Source organism: Anastrepha ludens, chromosome 5, assembly GCF_028408465.1.
Source record: "Anastrepha ludens isolate Willacy chromosome 5, idAnaLude1.1, whole genome shotgun sequence".
NCBI classification, from domain to species: domain Eukaryota; kingdom Metazoa; phylum Arthropoda; class Insecta; order Diptera; family Tephritidae; genus Anastrepha; species Anastrepha ludens.
In genome coordinates this window covers 1,582,269-1,605,052 of record NC_071501.1, presented here as the reverse complement: position 1 = coordinate 1,605,052, position 22,784 = coordinate 1,582,269, and the positions used below count along the sequence as shown (strand labels likewise).

The window sequence follows — 22,784 nt, the reverse complement described above, 5'->3', positions numbered from 1 at the left end:
GCAACGAAATTTAAGAAGCGTTCTTTTAATGGAGCTTTTATGCTATGGACGGTATACACAAGAATCGCTGAGTTAATGTGGACCTATTTAGTTTTTTTCGGCGGCTTATTATTTTCAACCATACAAAAATATCTAGAAATAAATTAAAAAAATCAACGCTACGAAAAAACGCATAATAAAAAAAACCTAACTCCAAATATTTTAAAGGTATTTCATAGACACACTTTTTTTGTTTATATATTGCTATACTTATATGGGAATGTGTATGTAAACGTTTACATGAAAACATTTTGTTACAAAATTGCGAATGTTAATTTGTGTCTATCATATTCAACACATTTCAGGGAGGCACCACTGTAGAAAAGACAAATCAAATGATGAAGAAGGTTGTTTTAATAACGTTTGCCCCTCGCCAGGATGGGGCGATATTCCCAATATATGAGTATATCTGTCATAAAAAGCCATCTAATCGAGGCCTTCTGCCGTTCGTGGGCAGCATAAAAAAGGGTTCTTGATGAAGCAGGCCACAATTTGGCGGAGAAACTCGGTCAAATATCTAACAAAGGACGTATGAATGTAAGTTGATATTAATCACGAATATACTTCTAATTATCTACTCAAAAGGTTGAAAAAATCAAAGGCTTAAATGAAGGGTTTTCCAATAACAGAAGATTTTTATGGCCGGAATTGGATGGTATTGATCTGGGCAACGTTTATTTTCACCAAGACGGCGCTACGTGCCATACAAGCAACGAAACCAATATTTGAATATCAAAATAACACCTATTATTGGAAAACCCTTTTATAAGTTTTTTTTATAATATATATTTATTTAATATATTTTAAATGAATTGAATTTTTTTAAATTTAATAACCCATTTTATAACCGCCTATAAACGCACTTATGAGTGGTTAATCACGTCATCAAAACACTGTGTTATTTCAACAATACCCTCGAGTACCGTTGCATTTGTGAGCAAAACAACTTCTAGTAGTGTTTGTTATTGCATTCATAAACTCTAAGAACATCACCATTTGTCAATTAAAAACGCATGGTCTGGCACACACATACATATGTACGCATGTAGACAAGTGGACTGCATGAATGTGCGAATGCCCTTCAAATGCCGATAAGGTAACTCAGTCACTCCTAGCACACGATCTGTTCCACACGACGTACGCTAATTTACGCGCCAAAACTCAAACAACAGCTATTTATAAAAAAAATCAAAGGAAATATAAAAGTCGTCGCACGCATAAATTTTGTTCTCTCGTGTTAAAAATAATTATTTTACTTAAAGAAGTGTTAAAAAATGTTTTAAAAAATCGTTAATTCATAAAAATTGTGTTAATTTTTTTCGATTCTTCAACTGTTTAAAGCCCCTGTTTTCTGTGTTTTCACCAATTTCTGACTATGCTACGCGTTATGTAATTTTTCAACCACATTTTTTTTGGAAGAGGTGATTTTTTCAACAAAAACCTACTTGCTTCCCTCTGTTGACGATTCTCACTTTTTATTAACCAATTGACAAGAATTAATTGCAAAATTAATTTAACGTAAATTGCAAGTACAACAACGTTAATATGTATATAAATAACCTCCACGTGTCGACTAATTTTTTTCTGTGCAACTTTTTACATTTGTGATTGAGTAAAAAATAAAATAATATTATTACTGTATGTGAAATTGTGATTTAATTAACGAAATCAAGCGTCTTGCATTCTTTCAAAAAAATAAAAATAAAATAATGTAATGAAGTGCAAAATCGGGTGAGTATGCAATGAGAAAGGTGAATCGTGGGCATTGAATTGAAATGCAATGTGAAAATAAATGAAAGAACGCAACTAGTCACAAAAAAATTTAAATAAAGTTATAATAATTTTTAAATCCCGCTTCATGCTTAGAGTCTTTGAAGAAAGTCATTTTTCAATTAGTATTTGATAACATTTCATATATAGTCAGCAGGCAGTATGTGAAGTTATTTTAGGAGAAAGGCTCTCCTGTTAAATCGCTGTCGCTGCTGCTAAGCTCAACTTTTCAACATTGCTGTTCAGCAACATTGCTGTGCCAACAAATGCTCTCAGCAACTTTTACTACTACTTGGGGAATATCCGTTCTAGCAACTAATTCCCACATAGCTGAACAAACTCACCACTCTTATTTTGCTTTTAATTGATTTTTGCAAGCAATAACTTTCACCACTCGATCGCCGAAGAGTTCACTGACCCACCGACCAACGTACTGTTCCTACCCACTATGGCAACAACACTTCAACGGCTCACTTATCACGTATTTATGATTCGGCTCCTTTGAGTTACTTTTGCTATGTACGATTCGAACTTGAAACTATTTTGATTGCTCCTCCGCTCTTCAGTTGCTTTTGCATATTCCTCACGCTTGCCTGTACTAGCAAGATTTTTTCAACTATTTTCTACTGACAGTGTCTAATTAACTTGTTTATTTCTATTATGAAATATAGAAAATTGTAAGCTTTCGAGTTTTTCTACAAAAAGAAAAAGCTTTAACTGCAAAGTTTCCTGGAAATTTTGGCCAACGACTTTTGTCTAAATGCAGGTGAAAGAACTTACGCTAATCGCTTTTAAATACAATTTGCACTTTTGGCTGACGACGGCAACTGACGGATTGCCGTGTTTGCCGCAAATATATTTTCTGGATCTACGTGAAATTTCGATATTTCTAAGAAAAAGGTAAACTATCTCAAATTAATTAGAAATACTTTCCCAATCCAATAATTTAGTGAAAGTGTGGTATTGCCAATTGTAAAGGGCGCGAAAGTTATACAGAAATTAGCGGTTATCGACTGGAAATTTCGCCTGTACATATATATAATCGCTTTAATTCCAATTAAATTATGGCCGTGCTTCCGACTGGCTGTCAGATTAAGTAGGCAATTAAGTGTGGAGGGAATTACATTCTCGCGATAGCTAACATTTATATTCTAGCTGCTTTTCAATTGACAACCCTTCAGCAGGCGCCAAAATTTATGAGTTTTTCATAATTCATAGCAAGACATACTAATTAAATTTCAGGTTCTTTCTCTCGCTGTACGTACATGTAAATATATTAAGAAAAAACACATGGCCTACGTACTCTGACCACCATTTTGAAGGCGCAGTTAAGGAATTTCCACAAAGAGTTCAAATGAGAAATATGGTATGTATTTTATAGAGAGTGTTTCCATTTTCATAAAATTCCTTCAAAAAGTATGAAATGCAGATTCAGTTTGAAGATTAAATGCGATTTATTAGCAGTTTAAATACAAATTTTTATATATTTAGATTTCTAATTTAACAGAGTTGATTAACCTCTAATTGATCACCGATTGTAGGAGGCATTTGACATTCAAATTTAGAAGAAAATATATTAAAAAGAATGAATAATAAAAGAAATAAAAAACAGAATTATTTAAAATTAGTTTATATTGATTACTTAAATATTGTGAAGAAAACGGCGGCGCACAAAGTATCATCCGACTTGATTCTACTCTAATTTCAAAAATAATTGAAAAAAGTGCTGCTTTTTAAGGTGATATGTCTATTAAGGTTAGGTTAGGTAGTGATGGTTACCCAGAGAGTGGGCTCACTTGGACGAAAGAGTTTGGTTCAACCTTTGTGATACCATTACAAGAGGGGGAAAAGAGATGAAGGAAAAGGACGATAGGACGAAAGGGAAAGGGGTGGGGAGTGTTGAGTGTTTGTGGACTATGAACGGTGTCTGGTCTGCGGTTGTGTTAACCTCTTTATACTGCTGAAGAAGTTCATCATAGTTTTGTCATCAAGACCTGCTTTGTGTACCCCGCGGGCAGTGCCGCGTGAGGATGCCTACGAAATTTGAGAGATGAGATTTCGTCATCCTCAGAATATCCCTCGAACGCCTCCTATCCAAACGTGGCCAGAAGGACTTCGCGACCCTACACGTTCGTGTACTTACCCAGCGCTCGCTAAGTTGGTGCAAAGCCCATCCTTCCAGGAGTAGAGCGCAGGTTGTCAAGGGAATCCCGATCCTCTCCTTTCGCGGGCACACCGCCTCACAGGTCCCTTGTGTGGCCAACTCGTCGGTTTCGCAGTTTCCAGCAATGTCACTGTGATCAGGTACCCAAATTATCTTTATATCGAAGAATTCTGATGCAATCGAGAGAGAGACCAGGTATTCCCTGACCAGTTTCGAGTGCACCATAATAGAGCCGAGGGCCCTGATTGCCGCTTGGCTATCGGAGTAAATATTTACCTTCTTAACAGTTATTACGCTAGTAAGTAGCCAGTCAGCTGCTTCTTTAATTGCGGCCACCTCTGCGTGGAACGCACTGCAGTGATCCGGTAGCCTGAATTTGAGTTTGATGGGGAGCTCTTTGCAGAAAACTCCTCCTCCAACCCTGCCTTCCAACTTCGAGCCATCCGTGAACAGGTTAACCAGGCCCTGCCCCCAAGTGCTACCCCCGATCCACTCCTCCCTTGATGGAATATGGGTGGAGAAAGTTCCGCTTGGACTAAGCGAAGGCACGCACTGATCCGTCGACGAGGGGATGAACTCAAAGTTTCTGAGGATGCTTGAGTGCCCATATGTGAGATTGAGCTTATAGCCCAAGCCCCTCAGTCTGATTGCGGTACGTGCAGCGGTAATTTTGCCTGCGATGTCTATAGGTACCACATTTAACATTACATTAAGCGCTAGAGTGGGAGTAGTTCGAAGCGCCCCACTGATTCTAATGAGTGCAGACCTTTGAACTATCTCTAGCTTTTTAACTGATATCGTCCTCTCTAGTGAATTCCACCAGACAACGACTCCATATAACAAGATTGGCTTTACAATAGTATTATTGATATAACCAGAAAACAACTTTAGGCGAGAGTCCCCATCTTTTGCCAATTGCGCCCTTGCATCCATACAAGGCGATTGTTGCCTTCCTTACTCTTTCCTCAATGTTGGGCTTCCACGTTAGCTTACTGTCAAGGATTAGACCTAGGTACTTCATCTTGTCAGAAAGCATCAGCGGAGCGCCCCCAACGAAGGGAGTTGAGCTCTGGGTGTTTTATATTTCCTCGTGAAAAGAACGAGCTCCGTCTTAAGAGGATTCACCGATAAGCAGCAGTCCGCCGCAATCACCCTACAGCCTCTCCCCACCAGCTCCTCCAGCAAGTCATTGATAACAATGATCTAGGGAAATGGATATGTCTATTTAAAGCAACTATTTCATTTCTTGATATTTACAATAACATCTGGCAAGTGACCGCTTCTAACGTTTGTACCACGTTCGTTAAGATTTCCTGCATGAGATTTGTAGACTTCTTAGCGAACGTTGGTTTTGAGCAACTAAGGCTTGTTTTCATATACCAGCCCCTTAAAATATCCCCACAGGAAGTAGTTTGGACCATCAGATTGGCCGGGAAAAGAGTTTCTCAATATCTGGATGGTGACGCACCCTGTATGGGTGGTAATACTATGTATCCTCCAACATAGGCATACCCTTACAAACATTTAAGCTACTTATCCTTGAAGAAATCGTAAGGAAAGCAAACGATAGATGGCGTAATGAAGCCACCTGCAAAATCGCCCATCAACTGTGGCCGACGCTCAATGCTAAACGCACGGAATCTTTGCTAAGCCAAAATATGCAGCCTGAGTGTCTCCCATAGGACAACCGCTTCAACCCAACCCTTCAACTCAAAATTATCTAATTTTAGTATAAAGAACTCGTTCAACATGGCCTGTCACCGTGATATAGAGATACCGCGACTAGCCCTTGCCTATTTTTCTTGCCGTCTGCAAAACGTTTGGCCCAATCACATGTTCTGATTAAACAAAGCACCACGCGCTCACTTTTTGTGGGGGAAGTGGAGAGAACATTGCGGGGAGAATATGAGAATTTTGGACACGTGATATTTATATCCTTTTTTTATTGCCAACTGCTGTCTACCGCGTGGCTGCGCAAAAGAAGACAACACTAAATTTTAGAAATATCTCTTGAGTGAAAAATCTTGTAGAAAATAGGCATGATTTCGTTTTACCATGTCCAAGTGGGTTATTAATCAAGTGCTTTCTGATAGACAATATTTTTTTGCTTTGCGAAAGTAAATAAATTTTTTGCATACTCGACTCATGAGCACGCAAGATAGAACTAGCGGCGTTAAAATACGGGGTGTAGGGATTTAATCCGCACGCATAACCTTTTTAGTGGTCATTGAGAATGAGGAATTGCAGTAGTTTGTAGTCAAATGCCCCATCGATCCGAGTAACGAACATGCACAAATAAAGACATTTTCTGCTATCAACTTTGAGTGAAAATTTGGCAAACCAGGAAGGTTCAACGAATTCAAAAACTCGATAGTATAATTCACAACTTCGTCTGCATTCACGTCGTTAGCAATCGATTGGTAGGTAAGCAGCTGCTGAAATTCGTTCGTGAATATCAGAGCCGGTCGTGTATGACTATCATTCGAAAGTGCAATGGTTCGAAACCACGGGCATGAAACACCAAGTGATAGAACATTTATTTCTAGAACATAGAACATTTATTTTTGAAAGTGGTCGTCATTATCTAAAAGCTATCATATAGCCCTACTCGGTATATTTATTTTATCATATCAGTTTTTAATGATTTAAATGTTGCAAAGTATCATAGAAATTTTATTTAGTAGCAGTTTTTAACTCTCAGTGTTTGGTCGCACCTTTATTCATGATTTTTATTTACTTACTTTTAACTGAAAACAGAAAAATCGGACATTCAAAATAAAAATGGACGTGTAGGGTCAGCGTTGACAGAATTAGAAATTAAAAGCTAACTAATGATAAAAGTTTGTTTCAATACTATTACAAGGAAGATAAGTGAGGATTTTATTTATTTTTTTATTATTTTCTCTAAAGCGATGTCGGGACGTCATCAGCCTTGATAACGACATTTTTTGTAGTCCTGAGATGGTCGCTGCAATTCTTTCATAGACTTTACGTTTGAGGCATCTCACAGAAAGAGGTCCATGGAGTAACATTGCGCGACCGGGGTGACAAGGATGTGTTATCCATACGACTTATCAGTTTGTTAGGGAAGAAATCACGCAGTATCTCCATGGTCTCCCTGGGCATGTGCGGCTTGGCACTATCTTGCTGAAACCATGTGTGTGTACTGAAGGAAGGGTCTTCTCTTATTGGCAGAAAATAACTGTTCAGTATGCGCCGGTAAGCGACAGAGTCCACTGAAATTTCTTGCCCTCAAAATTGGTATAATTATTCCACTGCTTGATAATGCACACCAAACCGTCACTTTGGGAGTATGAAGGGGCTGTTGACATTTCAAAAGTGGATTATGCGCTTCAGGCGATCAATAACCGAAATTTTGCTTACTTACACTTCTATTTAAATGAAAATGGGCTTCATCACCGCAAAAAATAGTGCTTACCGGACGAAATCGCTCCGTCACTGTCTCCCAGTAATGTTTACATAAATTGTAATGGTTAGGCTAGCGGTACGTAAAGCGCTTGTACGATTTGAATGTTGGAAGGTCCCAGTCTAAGATTCTTCCAGCCGCTCTCTTGGGCATTATTATGCAAACGTTTAGCGACGAATTCAATATTTTCATTTATCCATTTGCTCTCGATGTTAGGCTTTATACTCTTTACTTGAGATATTACGTAAACACCGACAATAGTGAAGAAAATCTACGACGCTCAGATGCGCACGAATCATTGACCTTCAAATATGCTTCGATAGCAAACGAACTTTTTCACCTGCCCACTGTGATATCATCGCTAAATAACCGCCTCGAATAACAAAGCTAACGGGGTTCTCCCCTCGCTCTTGTATTAAGCGGTTAGGGAGAAGTCCTAAATTGATTACCTAAGTATGCCATGGAATGCTCGGTAGAATCAAAAATATATTTGAACCTATTTGCCATTTAGTAGTGCTGAATGGGTTGGTGCGTGACTGCCATTCGGAATTCACAGAGAGAACGTAGGTTCGAATCTCGGTGAAACAACAAATTGAGGAAAACATTTTTCTAATAGCGGTCGCCCCTCGGCAGGCAATGGCAAACCTCCAAGTGTATTTCCGCCATGAAAAAGCTCCTCATAAAAATATCTGTCGTTCGGAGTCGGCTTGAAACTGTAGGTCCCTCAATTTGTGGAACAACATCAACACGCTCACCACAAATAGGAGGAGGAGCTCGGCCAAACACCCAAAAGGGGTGTACGCGCCAATTATATACATATATATATTATATATTAAGGCTGGTAGTGCAGAATCGGATATGACGACTTCAACTCAAACACAATTCTTTATTTCTATTCCTATATTTATTGCCCGGAGCAGCCCTAAAATATAACTTTCTAAGCCAAATAAAAGAAAGGCTCATCCACATTTGTTCAACTAAGTATATTTTTTGCCAACTATTATATGCGACTAAGCGTAATAAGCCAAAATGTACCTTATTTTCCAGCTAACCTGCAGCACTTCCTTTAACCATCAACTGAATAACTGAAACTCCCACAATACGACCAATTTGCAAACATCTGAGAGCGGACCATTCGAAATTTGCTAAGGACAAAAAAGTGTACACTGATTTTGCAAAGACACCACCCCACTCTACCCTTGGGAACGACACCAACAACAATAAACCATTCTTCGCAATAACGTGCAGTTATGATGTTATCCTGCGCACAAATCAACAAACTACTTTACTCAACTGCTGGCGAGTTAACCACCGTAGCACCGGCTACGTGCAGTGCACCCCACTCGCTAGGCGCAGCATCTAGCGGAGCAGGAAGTGAAACACGAAGCGAGATCTCGTCTGCGGACAGCGACTGGAGTGACATACGGGCAATCGCACTGAAATTGGGTGTAGCCAATCCGGATGACTTACATACGGAGCGTTTCAAGGTGGATCGTCAGAAGTTGGAGCAGATGCTAAAAGGTGTGTAAGAGAGAACGAAAAAGCTAAGCTCTGAATATAAACATGTTTTACTTGCAGAGAGTAGTTTGGTGGATGGCATGAATGGCGCTGAGTATTTTTTTGAAAGTGTAAGTCGCAGGCTTCGAAATAATTGAACTGTTAAACTTTTTTCCAAAATATGCATATACATATTGAGTATTTTTTGCATATTTCAGGTCATGAAATTTACCGAGACTCATATCAGCTGGCCCTGTCGCCTTAAGATTGGCGCGAAGAGCAAAAAAGGTAAACAAATATCTTATTGGAAATTGTTGGGGCAGGTCTTTAGTATTTAAAAACTAATGATTTCAGATCCGCATGTTCGCATTGTTGGACGCATAGAGGAAGTGCAAAATGCCAAGGAGCGGGTTCTAGCAAATTTGGATTCACGAGTATTTCTGCTATACCATAATTCTATGCTTTTCACTCATATATTTTTCTGTTGCCGAACTTACGTTTTTTCGCAGGGCACTCGCGTCATTATGAAAATGGATGTATCCTACACTGATCATTCATATATTATTGGACGCGGTGGCAATAATATAAAGCGCATAATGGAGGACACTGCAACACACATCCATTTTCCTGATTCCAACCGTTCAAATCCAACGGAGAAATCCAATCAGGTCTCCTTATGCGGATCTCTGGAGGGTGTTGAGAGTGCTCGTGCTTTGGTTCGCCTTTCGACGCCATTATTAATCTCTTTCGAATTGCCAATCTTGGCACCGGGGCGCCCACAGCCAGACCATGAAACTCCATATGTTAAGTTGGTCGAAACAAAGTATAATGTGCAGGTGAGAAGTCGAATTGTATGCAATAAGACAGAAATAATTGAGTTAACAAATTTGTATAAAGGCAAAGTATACATTTGCATTAAGGCAAAGTTTTTTATTCTAAAACCTTGGGATCCACTATATTTTTTGTTTTCTCTTTACATACATGTTTTGATTTCCCACTCGAGAGTAGGCAATATAGCGACAGACCATGAAGGTAAAGTTTTTTATTATGCGAAGTTCTTATAAGAAACCGAAATCTTCTCCGAGAAATATCTGTCGGATGTCTGAGTATCGATCGCAGCGGTAGTGGCTCAACATCGGACCGTAAATTTTTATTTTTATATCTGCAAACGTATTGCTTCCTCGCTACCCGATTCTCCAATTAAATCGGACCATAAATATGGATTTTAGAAATATTTATCTATCCCTGCGTCTTTTTTTATTTCCTTGACAATAAATGGAATACAAAAAAATAAAAAATAAAAGTATTAGTAACGCTCCGCTTTAATGTCGTTCCTAGTCGGAAATAGGGCGGAGACTAGCATGATTTTGTGTAACTCCTCGAATATAAGGCCAGCTACGAATTTGTTGACATTCAGCATGTACCGTTCTTATCCATGTACTTCTGGGTCATTCTCCCCTTCGAGAATCTTGGAGGTTCCATTCGAGTGGCATCTAGTCGTTATTTTCCTTTCGCAAAGTGTACCCAATCCAGCACCATAATCGGCATTTAATCTCAGTATTAACATTACACTATTAGTTCTACTAAAGTGCGGCCTCCATCCGATGGTCCAAATTTTCGATGACGCTGAGGCATAATTGAGGTTCTATGCCATTAACGTGCCGAATTATCTCATCCATTAGCTCTTGAATTGTTGCTGGCTTATCGACGTACATCTTTTCTTTCAAATAACCCCAAAGAAAGAAGTCCAACGGTGTCAAATCACACCTCAATCTTGGTGGCCAATTGACATCGCCGCGACATGAGATTATTCGGCCATAAAATTTTTAGTGCAAAAGAGCCATTGTTTCGTTAGCTGTGTGACAAGTGGCACCGTCCTGTTGAAACCACATATCGTCCACATCCATATCTTCCGATTCGGGCCATAAAAAGTTCGTTATCATCTCACGATAGCGAACACTATTCACAGTAACTGCCTGACCGGCCTCATTTTGGAAAAAAATACGGCCCAATGATGCCGCCGGTCCATAAATCGCACCAAACAGTCACTCTTTGTGGGTGCCAAAAAACCGGTGGTCACTCTTGGATTATCATTCGCCCAAATGCGGCAATCCTGCTAATTGACGAATCCACTGAGGTGAAAATGTGCCTCATCACTGAAGATGATTTTCTTTTGATTTGAACGCCCGTTTTCATAATAAGCCTGAATAACTTTAACGCGTTGCTGGATTGTGCGTCTTTCCATGGTTCAAATTCAATTAGTCTGAAATTGAAAAGTGTTAAATGAAATGCAGGAATAGACTTGACGTGTAGGTGTGGTTTACATTCAATATCGGCCCCTAAAATTTAAGCATCCTTTAGATTGTCAATCGTTATATTCCGGACCAGAAAATTCGCCAAATTCGTCGAAGATATTTGTTTACAAAGGTTTGCATATTATGCCAGATTCTATTAGTGACTTTCTAAGCTCCCCAACCATACAAGGGACCATTTTTACACTCGTATTAAAAATTCTTAGTTTGGTACGTCTACTAATATTTCGTGAAGCCCAAATTTTGCTCAATTTATAAAAACTTGCTCTGGCTTTGTTTATACGGTTGGAATTAGTACCGCTATTTGTTTTCTCTAATATAGACCCCTTACTGCAATACATATAAGAGTTTGGAGGACGCATTCTTGCCTCATAACATTTGCTGTAGCAAATATTTCGCTATATTTGCCTTTGAAACAGTTCTGCATTCTGCATTATTGCAAAGCTCGCTTATCACGTCAATGGGTTTTCCAGGCACACTAAAATCACTAAGTCAAGTCCTGTAAATCCAGGCTGAACTATGTCGGTAGACGCAATAGCCTGATGCTAACATGGATTCCGGGACACGTGGGTATAGCGGGTAACGAGACCTCTGACTCCTTAGCTAAGATGGGCTCTAAGGCCAACTTCTTTGGCCCAGAGCCCGTTTTAGCACTCCCTTCTGCCATCGCAGCCACGGTTAGCAAATGGGTAACTACCACCCACAAGCGAGAGAGGGGCAGGCTGAGAGAGGTTGCAGATGGACTAAACTGATGTTACCTGTCATGTCCGATCGACTGTCGCAAACCCTTCTGTCATTAAGCAGAGGGGAGTGCAGACGGCTGGTTGGACTGATGACGGGCCACTTTCTGTGGGCAAAGCACATGGAAAGGTTGGGCATCTCAGACAGTGTACTCTGCCCAGCTTGTGAAGAGGAGGATGAGACGGCGGATCACTTCCTGTGTGTCTGCCCCGCCTTCGCTCGAATCAGGTTTGAGGTCTTTGGCAGTGATGTGTTAAGAAGCACACATCTTGGCTCCTTGGCAAAACAAGATCTACTCAGATTTCTTCGGAGTTCGGGTAGATTTAAAGAAAATTAAAAGGGAGTCCAAGTGTAGTACAATGGACTTAATTAATGCCTGAGTGCTGCACTTACTAGTTGTCCCGACAAAAAAAAAATCACCAAGGGCATGAATATAAATATCTCAAATCTAGCGGCTCTCGACTCTCTTTAATAGCCTTATAAACCATCCCTGGCATTTTCATTTGACCTTCAGGGTACGGGCAGGCAAACAAACAAACAATATTCGTTTTTATAAAATGAGTATACTTACATAATATACATACATATGAACACCTGGACTCGCAATATTTGCATATTGCAAAAATTTTACAGTTTAATAACTTCTTATTTGAGTTTAATAAAAATATAGTTTACACCCCAAGAAAAACCATATAATAGTCTTTACGAACTTAAAAAAAATCAACAACATTTCAAACCTTTTAATTGAAATTTTTCGGAAGATTTTGGCTTAATAAAGAACTAATTGTAAGTGACTCAAAAATCCCGTGGATTTTCATAATTCCCCGTGGAGTTCATAATTTTTATGAGTTCTTTAAAAATTTGTATAAAATTTTGAAAACTTGAGTTTTATAATTTTTGTTGTATATATTATAAGAAACTATAAAAAAAGTTAAATAAAAAATAAATGAATAGTCAAAAGTTTGCAATGCTTCGCGCTGCTATCGTTGTGAACCCATATATAAACTCTTGGTCAGTTAAGTCCCCTATACTCACTTAAAAGTGGCCTTTACTTGATGAAATTTAAAATATTTCAGGTAATTTTTTCATCTCGTCCCAAATTACACTCCTCTTTGGTGCTTGTTAAGGGTTCTGAGAAGGAAGCTACCAAAGTTCAGGATGCAACACAGTTGCTAATTAACTTTTCATGCGAAAATATTGCTGTAAGTTCGAAAAATTAACTATGAAGGTTGCTTAAATATAGTTCTTTATTTCTTTCAGAATCAGATTCTGGTGCAAATGCAATTGGAGATCTCGCCACAGCATCATGAAATTGTGAAGGGCAAAAATAATTCGAATTTACTTGGTATTATGGAACGTACAAGGACTAAGGTACAGTACCGTAGTTCGTCTACAGCTGCTTTATAGAGTACATTTTCTTTTAAATAATTTTCAGATAATTTTTCCTGATCTCTCGGACTTGAATGTTAAACCACTGAAAAAATCTCAAGTGACTATCACTGGGACCATCGACGGTGTCTATAAAGCACGACAACAATTGCTTGTATGTTCGAATTCAAAGTTCAAACGTAAATTAGAAAATAAAATTTATAAATCTTTGTTTCATAAAGGGTAATTTACCGATAGCATTGATTTTCGATTTTCCGGACAATCAAAACAATGCCTCTGAAATAATAGGCCTCAGCACAAAATATGGTGTTTACATTTCTCTGCGCCAGAAGCAAAGACAAAGCACTTTGGCCATTGTTGTAAAGGGTGTCGAGAAATTCATAGGTAACAAAAAACATTTTTTTGTTAAATATTCTTCTACTTTGTTGTTTCTACTTTTTTCGTTTAACACTTTAGACAAAATTTACGAGGCGCGTCAAGAGATTTTGCGTCTCAGCACGCCGCTTATAAAGGCGACCATACCGGAGAGCTATTTCGCGCCGAGAGACAAGGAAATGAACATTGGATTTCGTACGATGCTGACGTCATTGCTGGCAGGCTATCCCGATAGTCCGAAGACGCCTGGCCTGCTAACGGCACATTTGCAGATGTCTCCTTACGGCAGCAATGGGCAAACCCTTAATAATAACCATTTATTAATCACCAATAACAATAACAACAACAGCAATATCAGCAATAACAACGACAACAATAATAATCACAGTAAATCTTATCCGCCAGGTTTTGGCGCTTGCACTTCAAGCAATATCTGTCCACCCACCCAAAAGTACGTGGCAATGCACAACAACAGCTTCAGTTGCCAGCAACCGAATCACAACAACAATTATTTGCAAATAACCTCGACGAATGTTGCACTTCAGCGCACTCCGCAGACCGCTGTTCACCAACAACAACAGGTCTCACCGCGCAACAGTTGCCACAATACGAGCGGCTATCAAAGTTTCAGCAGCAGCAGCACTTCGTTGGAACAAGTCTATCCGCCATATGGCGGTGGGGGAGGCGGCGGCAGCGGCACCGGCGTTGTTGGCAACCGTGTGATGGCTCCAAATGCGGGTGTTGGTGAGATGAATTCGCGTGGTCAGTATTCCCCTGACACAACTTTTAGCAGCGAGCTCGGCTGTGGCCGTGTGGGCCGTCGTTCCAGTGATGGTGTACTACTGGGTTTGGGCGCTTCCGGACCGCTTGGAGGACCAATGATGCCGAGCAGTGCTGAAAGTTATCGCAGCTTGCAATATGATTTGAAGGTAAGCGTTTGAATATATTTGGCCAAAGATGATTACTTTTAAAATTTTGTATTTGCAGCAAAATCGCATTTTTGACTTTGATATGAAGCGGGCCATGGGCTTTAAAGCCATGGACCGTCCACCGGTGAGCGGTGAATTGCGCACTCCTACGCCAAATTGGGCTGGCATGGCTTTGAGTCGCACATCACCGGGCATATTGGAAAGTGTTGATGATAATATGTGGCCACGCAACTTAAACGGCTTGAACTTCAACGGGAACGTCGGCGCAAACGGTCCACCGATTTCACCTTACGCGCTCGGTGTAACAGTAGGTTTGCTGGATGCAACACCGACAAATCGGCGACTCAATTTGCCCCAACACAAAGACATACACACGCTATTAACAAGCCTCGGCTTGGAGCACTACATAAGTGAGTTTCGATTCAAATTCTGACAATATCAGATATCTGGGCTTTTTAAAAAACTTTACTTATCCGAAATTTCTTAACTTAAAAATTTCGTTACTCTTTTAAATTTTTTTAAGCTGAGCCAAATATTTTTAAATAATTGTGTGTATTACCTAAAACTTTAAGGCGGTCACCCTTAAATGGCATAAATGAACCATATCTCTCTATATTCTATATAAATTGCACCGACAGTTGACCCGTTTGCAGCAGCCGATCTGGTCGAAGCCGATACGTCAGAAGCTCCCGGAGCTTGAACGGGCGGCTATTGCCTTCACCGTATAGTTTTGACCCGATATCAAGCGATTATCACCATTTTGCTTAGTACTGCAAGTTCTTTATAATTAGAGAGATTTGTGAGCTGGGCAAGTGCAGTCAAAATTAAAAATTTGTTGAATGTTGTTGAAGGAAACAAATTCTATTTGGTCTAAATCGTTAAAAAAAAGCCTTTTTCTTCTCCTAATATGTATATAAGTTATAGTATATACCGAGGATTGAAATTGCTCCGCTACTTCCTAGTGTTCATTTTTACTCTCGCTACTACTCTGAACTTGAGCAGATGAGTAGTGCAGCAGGTAGCGCAAACCACGCAAACAACTATTTTACTCCGCTCCAAGCTGCGTTTCATTACTGCTAGTAACTCAGGGTGCTAGTCAATTTCAATACTCTGTGTAGTTGGAGTAGGGCCTGAGCGCTATTATCCATGCGAACTCCAGCTACCGCTACTACTCTCAGTTCTGTTGTGCTACTATTACTCCCATAGCTGCCACTTGAGCACTGTTCGTTTTTGTTTTGTTAGATGCATTTTTATGCGCTTTTGTAGTGTTAAATTGAAAATATAACCGACAAATTAGGTATGTCCACATGTTAGGTATATAATTGGCGCTTACATCTTTTATTGGGTGTACGTCTTCATAATTTTGGCATATATGTACAGTTTTATGCCACCTCCAAATAGCAGACGGCTTTTTATGAGGAGCCTTTTTCATGGCCGAAATCCACTCGGAGCTTTGCCAGTGCCTGCCGAAGGGCGACCGCTATTAGGAACAACTTTTTCTATTATTTGGTGTTTCATGCGCGTAGATTCGAACCCGTGTTCTTCCGAATATTAGTCACGCACCAACTCATTCGGCTACGGCGGCAGCCTCCACCTAAACTATTTTGAAATAGTCTTGAATCAGTTGATGCAGCGTAAAATATTCTCCGAAAATTTTGCTTAGATTTTCTTAAGTCGACGTTTTTCTTGCTAATTATAGAGTTGCGCTATTTATTTGGTGAACCAGAGAATTTAGGCAATAGTTCAATTAAAAACAAATTTTTTCATCAAGGCGGCTAAATTTGAATCAATTGTTGAACCCAAAAACATAAAACCAAATCACAAGTTTCCGGGAGTTCTTGGGATGCTGAATCAGAATCTGATCTTAAAATAGCCAACCATGTTATTCAAAATATTTCGGCTTTGGAAGTGAAGAAGACGACTTTTCACTACATTTAAGGTTAACAAAATGACCTATTTTTTTTAAATATCGTAAAAGTTACAAAATTTCTATTACACCCGCGCCCTCTTGTGCGCAAGAGTATTATAATTTTCTTCACATAACCGTGGTATGTGACGTCATAAAGGGTCTCTAAGTCTAAATACTAATAGACACAGAATGCTGAGCGAAGTTGAGTCAGTCTGTTTCTGCATCTGTGCGTTCGATAGCTTTGCCCAAAATTAATTTTTAATGAGGCTTTGTACACATTTATTATTATTTAAAGTAAGTGAAATAGGTCGGTAACTACGTTCATCTTCCATATTATTGACACAGAATAAATAGCACGCCTTTTCTTCATTGTAAATATCCGTTCGTTCAATTGATGTTGACGAAACTCTACATGAGTTTTTGTGATTCCAAATTAATTTTTTCTAATGATTAATGGTAGTAAAGGGTTTAGGTATGGCTCTTTAGCACTGCGACCATATTGATCTATTGTGCACCCTATGCTGTCTATTGACTGTTAAATATGCTTATGAATTGTACCAGCTCCTTCTGAGGGAGTGATTGAAGGTCTTCATCTGTAAGCATGAACTTGTTTAAAAACTTTTTCCTTCTATGCGTCAACCCCGGCCATTCGATGATGAGATGTTCTAAAGATTCCTCATCTTCGCAGCAAAATCTGCAGGTGCTGGTATTAGTTATGCCTAATTTATGTAGGTGTTTGTTACAGGTGAAGTGACCCGTGAGGGCGCCTGTGAGAGTGCGAATGCTCTTTTTGTTTAACGTGAGGGCCATGTTAGCTCTTTTAGCAATGAAACTTATGAACTTTTTGGAGTGTCTAAGACCCTCTACGTTGTTCCAATGCTGATTTATTAGAGTTTTGGCCCAGTATTTCACTTTTTGTTTTAGGTTGTTTTTGTTAAATCCAAACATGGGACCAGGTCCAATGAAGTTTACATCTGCCCCTTTTTTGGCTTGAAAGTCCGCCTTTTCATTGCCGTCATATCCCTCATGTCCTGGTACCCAAATTAATGAGACATTGTTTTTGGATGCCAGGTTATTGAGTGCCGTGTGGCATTTTAACAGAGTTTTTGAGTTGTAGGTATAGCTATCCAAAGCTTTAGAACTGATTGGCTGTCCGAGAGTATTCTAATATTTACTCTCTTGTGGTTTCTACGTTGCATGATGTTTGCTGCTTCCATTATTGCGTATAATTCCGCTTGGAAGATGGTGGTGTCCCTGGTGAGAGTGAATGAGTTTTTTCTAAAATATTTGCGCGTATATAAAGATTGGTCAGGACGGAATTTAGTCTTCCCTGCTTGGTTTTAAGTATTTTTTTTGTTAATATTTCACATTCGCCTCACTCACTTGTCAATATAATATAGACATATTTATTTGAAGGAAATGAACAAAATATAATATACTGAATTTAATATTTTTATTTGACTCCCTCTCTTTTAGAAACATTCGTGACCAACGAAATCGATCTCGAAATGTTCACCACTTTGAATGAAGACAATTTACTAGAACTTGGCATAACCGCTTTTGGCGCTCGCAGAAAGCTTTTGTTGGCAATTAACGCTCTGCAAGCCAGCGAAGCCACCAACGCCGGTATGCCAATTGTTACTGCACCACAAGCGAACAGTTCATCGCCACGCTTTTCGGGCTCAGCGGCACCCGGTGCCGAGCGACGCCCTTCGAACCAGTGGTAAAAGCACAGAGTTAATGTTGGAAAATACTCTCCAAAAACAACAACAAATGGAAATATAATGAATTCAATGTAAAACAAAAATTCAGGGAAGCTCCAAGCTCCGCCTATGGCATTCCATTTAATATTTATTGTCATCAATCTTTTACTCCCTTTAATAGCTTAACTTCTCTAGACATAAGTTTGCATGCTGATTGTAATATTTTGTAAGTTTGTTTACTTTAATTATCATCCACTGGAAATGCATTATAGCCAAATGGACATTTTTACACCTTAACGTCAAGCCACAGGAACAGAGATCACAAACAAAAAAAGAAAATTAATATTGACTTTCGCATTGAAAGGAATATTGAATTGTGTAAGGAACGGTGAGAACGGAAAGAAAATCTACGAAATGGCGTGCGAGTATAATTGATTCTGTGACTTGCCAACCAAAAACTTAACTGCAAGACATTTAAGCATCCTTTCAACTAAAGAACGTAAGCTTGAAAGGATTCTCCTTGACTTATACTCGTATTTGTAGGCAGAAAAATAAGGCAAATATAGAATCAAGTACCCCAATAGCTCGTCAGTGACCGTTTCGTTGAGCATTACACAGCTGTGCTGTTGTCTATTTTAAACCAATTACATATTTATTATTATTCTTTGTATTTATTAATTGAATATTAAATGAATAGTGAGAAGAACAAATACTACAAAACCAAAAACAAAAACACAAAAAAAACGAAAAAATAAGAAACCAAATAATTGCAAAAAAAAATATTTATATAATTTATTGTTATGAAATTTGCATGCTTTGATTGTGTATTGTCATAGGGTATAAGCGCAATTTGAAAGAAAAAATGTTAAAAAAAATATTATTTATGCTGTAACTAAAAATGAATTGAAATTAGCCTAAGTGAAAATTTTTGTGAAACATCGAAAAATTACAAGAACTCTTACTTAAACTTTCAAAATATATACGAAACAAATTTTTATGAAAATAAATGTGAAAAAACTTAAAGATTACATTCTGGCTTTTGTTAATTCAAAATAATAAAAATTTAAGAGTGATTTTTTGATATCAAATTGTAAAGAACACTGATATCTATCTTAATTTAAAACTTTTTGCAGGAATTTTCAATTGGTTGCCAGTTTCGAAACTGAAAAAAGTTAAATCTCATTTATGTGAGAAAACTGCGGATTTGGCAAAAAGAGGTCACACGTAAGATAAGGTATTCTTCTATGCGAATAGACAAGTCTGCTTTGTTGTGGAAGCCTTAAATTGTCATTCTAGAGGCACCTTCCGGTATGCGACTTATCTTAATGGTAATATGAGATCGACGAGCGATATGTACATACTTTAGAGCTAAAATCAATCTTATAATCTTTAAAATTTTACTATCAAATACACTTAAAAAAACATTTAAAATCTCAACCCCTTTAAATTATTTTATTGTAGCCCATCTCTGCTTAGATATAAGCTACACCTCTATTTATTATAAATTACAAACTAGAAAATGTGTTTTATTTTCCGTTAATATCATTGTTGGGCGTAAAAATTTAACTGCAAAATTCTGGCTGTGAGCCACTGTACATACCAAGGGAGACAATGGCGAACACGCAGTTATCAAGAGAAATGAAAATGGACAAGCAGCTGCTAGAGCAATCGGTTATGGCTCAGCCACACACACGCCTGTAATTACTATACGACCTGCCGCCAGTCTAAAATGCTCCTTGACGCTCCACAAAGCTGCAAAACTAAATTACTGATTTGCGATCTATTCTTGGCCTAATAACTGGACTCTTTCCATTGCATAATTGCCAAAAGAGCGTTGGGGTGAGAGACTTGGACTTAAGCGAATTGTGCTTTGACTAGGAGATGACGAGAGTGCGCTCTATAACATATGTTAGCTCTCAGCAATCGAATTCTGCCCGCTCATTTCACACGTATTCACACAAAATTCTCCAATCAGTCGTTGTTCCGACGGCAACGAAGCATTAGAGGTGAGGACTGTGTTAATTTTTTTCGTAGGCCACTAATACAACCTCAATATTTTCATAAAAAAACCTATGTGATATTTTTCATATCTATTATTTTTGCAAATGGCGTCGTAAGTCAATCATAGTTGACACCTGTGAACTTGACAGCTGCAGTACTCAGTAGACAATCAATGGAGCGCGCAAAGGTCAAACTAAAGATATCCATCACTAAATATAAATTTTTTTTCGTAAAAAAGTTATACTAAAACAAAATGGGATGATTAATTTTTTATAAAGCAGGCCTGTATGCCAAGGTGGTTTGATGAAAATAATCGCTAGTTCGGTAGGGAAACAAATGGAGAGGATGAATAATCAGTGTAACTTCTCAACGGCAAGAGGCAGCTGACGAAGTTCCTTGGCCTGAGCATATCAGCTGACAGGCCTAACTTTAAAGCTAAAAGTATTCAATAAGAAAAAGTAGTAAATGTAAATAATTATTGCATATATTTTTTATTCACATATTTTATTTCAATTTTGCATTGTTTACTCTTAAATAAACACAAACTTACGCATATTATCGTTTATTGGTACTATAATATAATAATTATGCTATACAATATGCTTTACATGGTAGCAATGATCCCTTAAACTACATACATACATACAAACTAATGGGCAAATTAGGCAACACCTCTCACTTTACAATGACTAGCGATCGTGTCACTACAAATTTGCTTATGCTTACCAATTTTTATTTTGTTTCTCGTTTTTTTTTTGTTATTTACGTTTTTATTTCTATTTACACCGATCTCTCCACCGTGTATTTATGCGCTTGCCAACACATGCAAGCTAACACACACACATACACAAGTAGATTTATATTCTGTTTTGAGGATATGAATATTTTATGCATTTTAGACTTAGCATTTAATTTATTTCTCTGAATTATTTGTAGTCTATCGATAATAATCTTTACGTGTTTCACATTTTGCTTATTTTATTGTTCGTAATTCTTCTATTCTCTTTTATATAAATCAAATTTGAATTTTATTTATACTTATTTACTTTCTATTATTATTTCAGTAGTATTCTAATATTTTCAATACAAGCATCCGCAATATACAAATTTAATTTTAACTCAACTTAGCTTACAGAATAGTTGTAAAAATTTATCTTTACTTAATTTATTACGCAGTTTTTTACATTAATATTAAACAAAGTATTACACGAATTGTTATAACCGTCTTATAAAACCTCAGCCAACTAAATTCATTTTTACTCATACATAAGCAGTAACTGAGTGGCAGAGCTTTACTTGGTGTTTCTTTTTTTTTTTTTTTTTTTCTATAAATAAAATACAATATAAGAACAAGGATGCGGGATGAAATGAACAGAACAATAATAAGAACATATTTCTGTATAAGGGTGCCACCTATCTTTAAAATAACAAAACATTTTTTTTGCTTACAAAGTTTAAATTTAATATTACGAGACTTGCATATAGGACGACCAAACAGAAATATCAATAAAAAGATTAACTCAGATGTCTCATGAACGATGGATCTTCTTGGTAAGATCAGCATTTGCAAAGACAGTTCACCGAGCTCGAACTTTAGTCTAAGTAAGGGCTAATGATTTTAGCTTTTATACACGGCACAGGGTGTTTAATTTCTGACAAAAATAAGAGAATGTGAAGTTTTATATGGATCTTGTCATCCGCCAACTTCTGCGCGTTGGCAATATCCGATGCGGAGTCCTTGGGGTGTTTGAGAGAAGGATTTCGCGGAAGATTTTTGGGCCTTTCCACGTTGCCGACGGCGGGTATCGCAGGCGATGTAACAATGGTCTTTAGTGCAGCGAATAAAGGTCCAGCGGATTGATTGGTTGTCGTTCGAATGGATACAAACGCTCCGCTCCGGTTTAGTCAGTTATCGCGCCAATCAAGAAGAAGAAGAAGTTTTATATGAAATTAGCTTTTTCTTATTCAATAAAATCTCTCTCGAATGACTCGCCAATAACTTTTTACTATTTCCGTAATACGTGTTCGGAAGCTCTGCAATATATGGTACTATTCTACAAACATTGGAAATAACTGTTCCATATAAGCTATAAGAAAAGTGATAGGGGTATTAACTGGTCATTGTTTAATAAGCAGCCACGCTAGAAGGTTACGACTCCCATACTTCGATTTCTGTAGAAGCTGTCTTAATGCAGAAGAAGAGGAAACATTCAGACACCTTTTATGTGAGTGGGAAAGCTTAGCTATGAGAAGGCTGCGCACTGTTGATACAGCATTTTTAACCGATGTAGCGGACATAGCCCATCTAAAACTAACGAAGCTCAGCTCGTTTATTAGAGTTACCGGATGGTTTGAAAAGGAACACGTAGGGTTAGGATAAGCTCCAGTGGTATCACAATGGACCTGCGAAAGGTCTAAGTGTGTCTTTACGAAAACCACCCAACCTACCTACCTACCTACTGTTCCATATATGTATATGTATACAGTCTGCCTAATGGAAGCGTGATGGGCAAAATTCAAATCTAGAG

At 38.2% G+C, this 22,784-nt stretch overlaps 1 protein-coding gene across 3 annotated transcripts; it reads left to right on the top strand.

Annotated features, from left to right (window-relative positions):
- Positions 1-1,139: 1,139 nt before the first annotated feature.
- Positions 1,140-19,283, top strand: LOC128863167 (protein bicaudal C). 3 transcript variants are annotated; one of them, XM_054102165.1, is made up of 13 exons: positions 1,140-1,770; positions 8,448-8,921; positions 8,979-9,028; positions 9,116-9,185; positions 9,252-9,331; positions 9,407-9,733; positions 13,027-13,152; positions 13,211-13,321; positions 13,386-13,493; positions 13,561-13,723; positions 13,796-14,643; positions 14,702-15,053; positions 18,029-19,283. In XM_054102165.1, exons 2-13 carry the CDS (start codon positions 8,651-8,653, stop codon positions 18,277-18,279), a joined length of 2,757 nt encoding a protein of 918 aa, XP_053958140.1. In that variant the 5' UTR covers positions 1,140-1,770; positions 8,448-8,650; the 3' UTR covers positions 18,280-19,283. The 3 variants fall into 3 exon arrangements, with proteins under 3 accessions (XP_053958140.1, XP_053958137.1, XP_053958138.1); XM_054102162.1 differs by lacking the exon at positions 1,140-1,770 and adding an exon at positions 2,369-2,709; XM_054102163.1 differs by lacking the exon at positions 1,140-1,770 and adding an exon at positions 2,896-3,175.
- Positions 19,284-22,784: the final 3,501 nt, after the last annotated feature.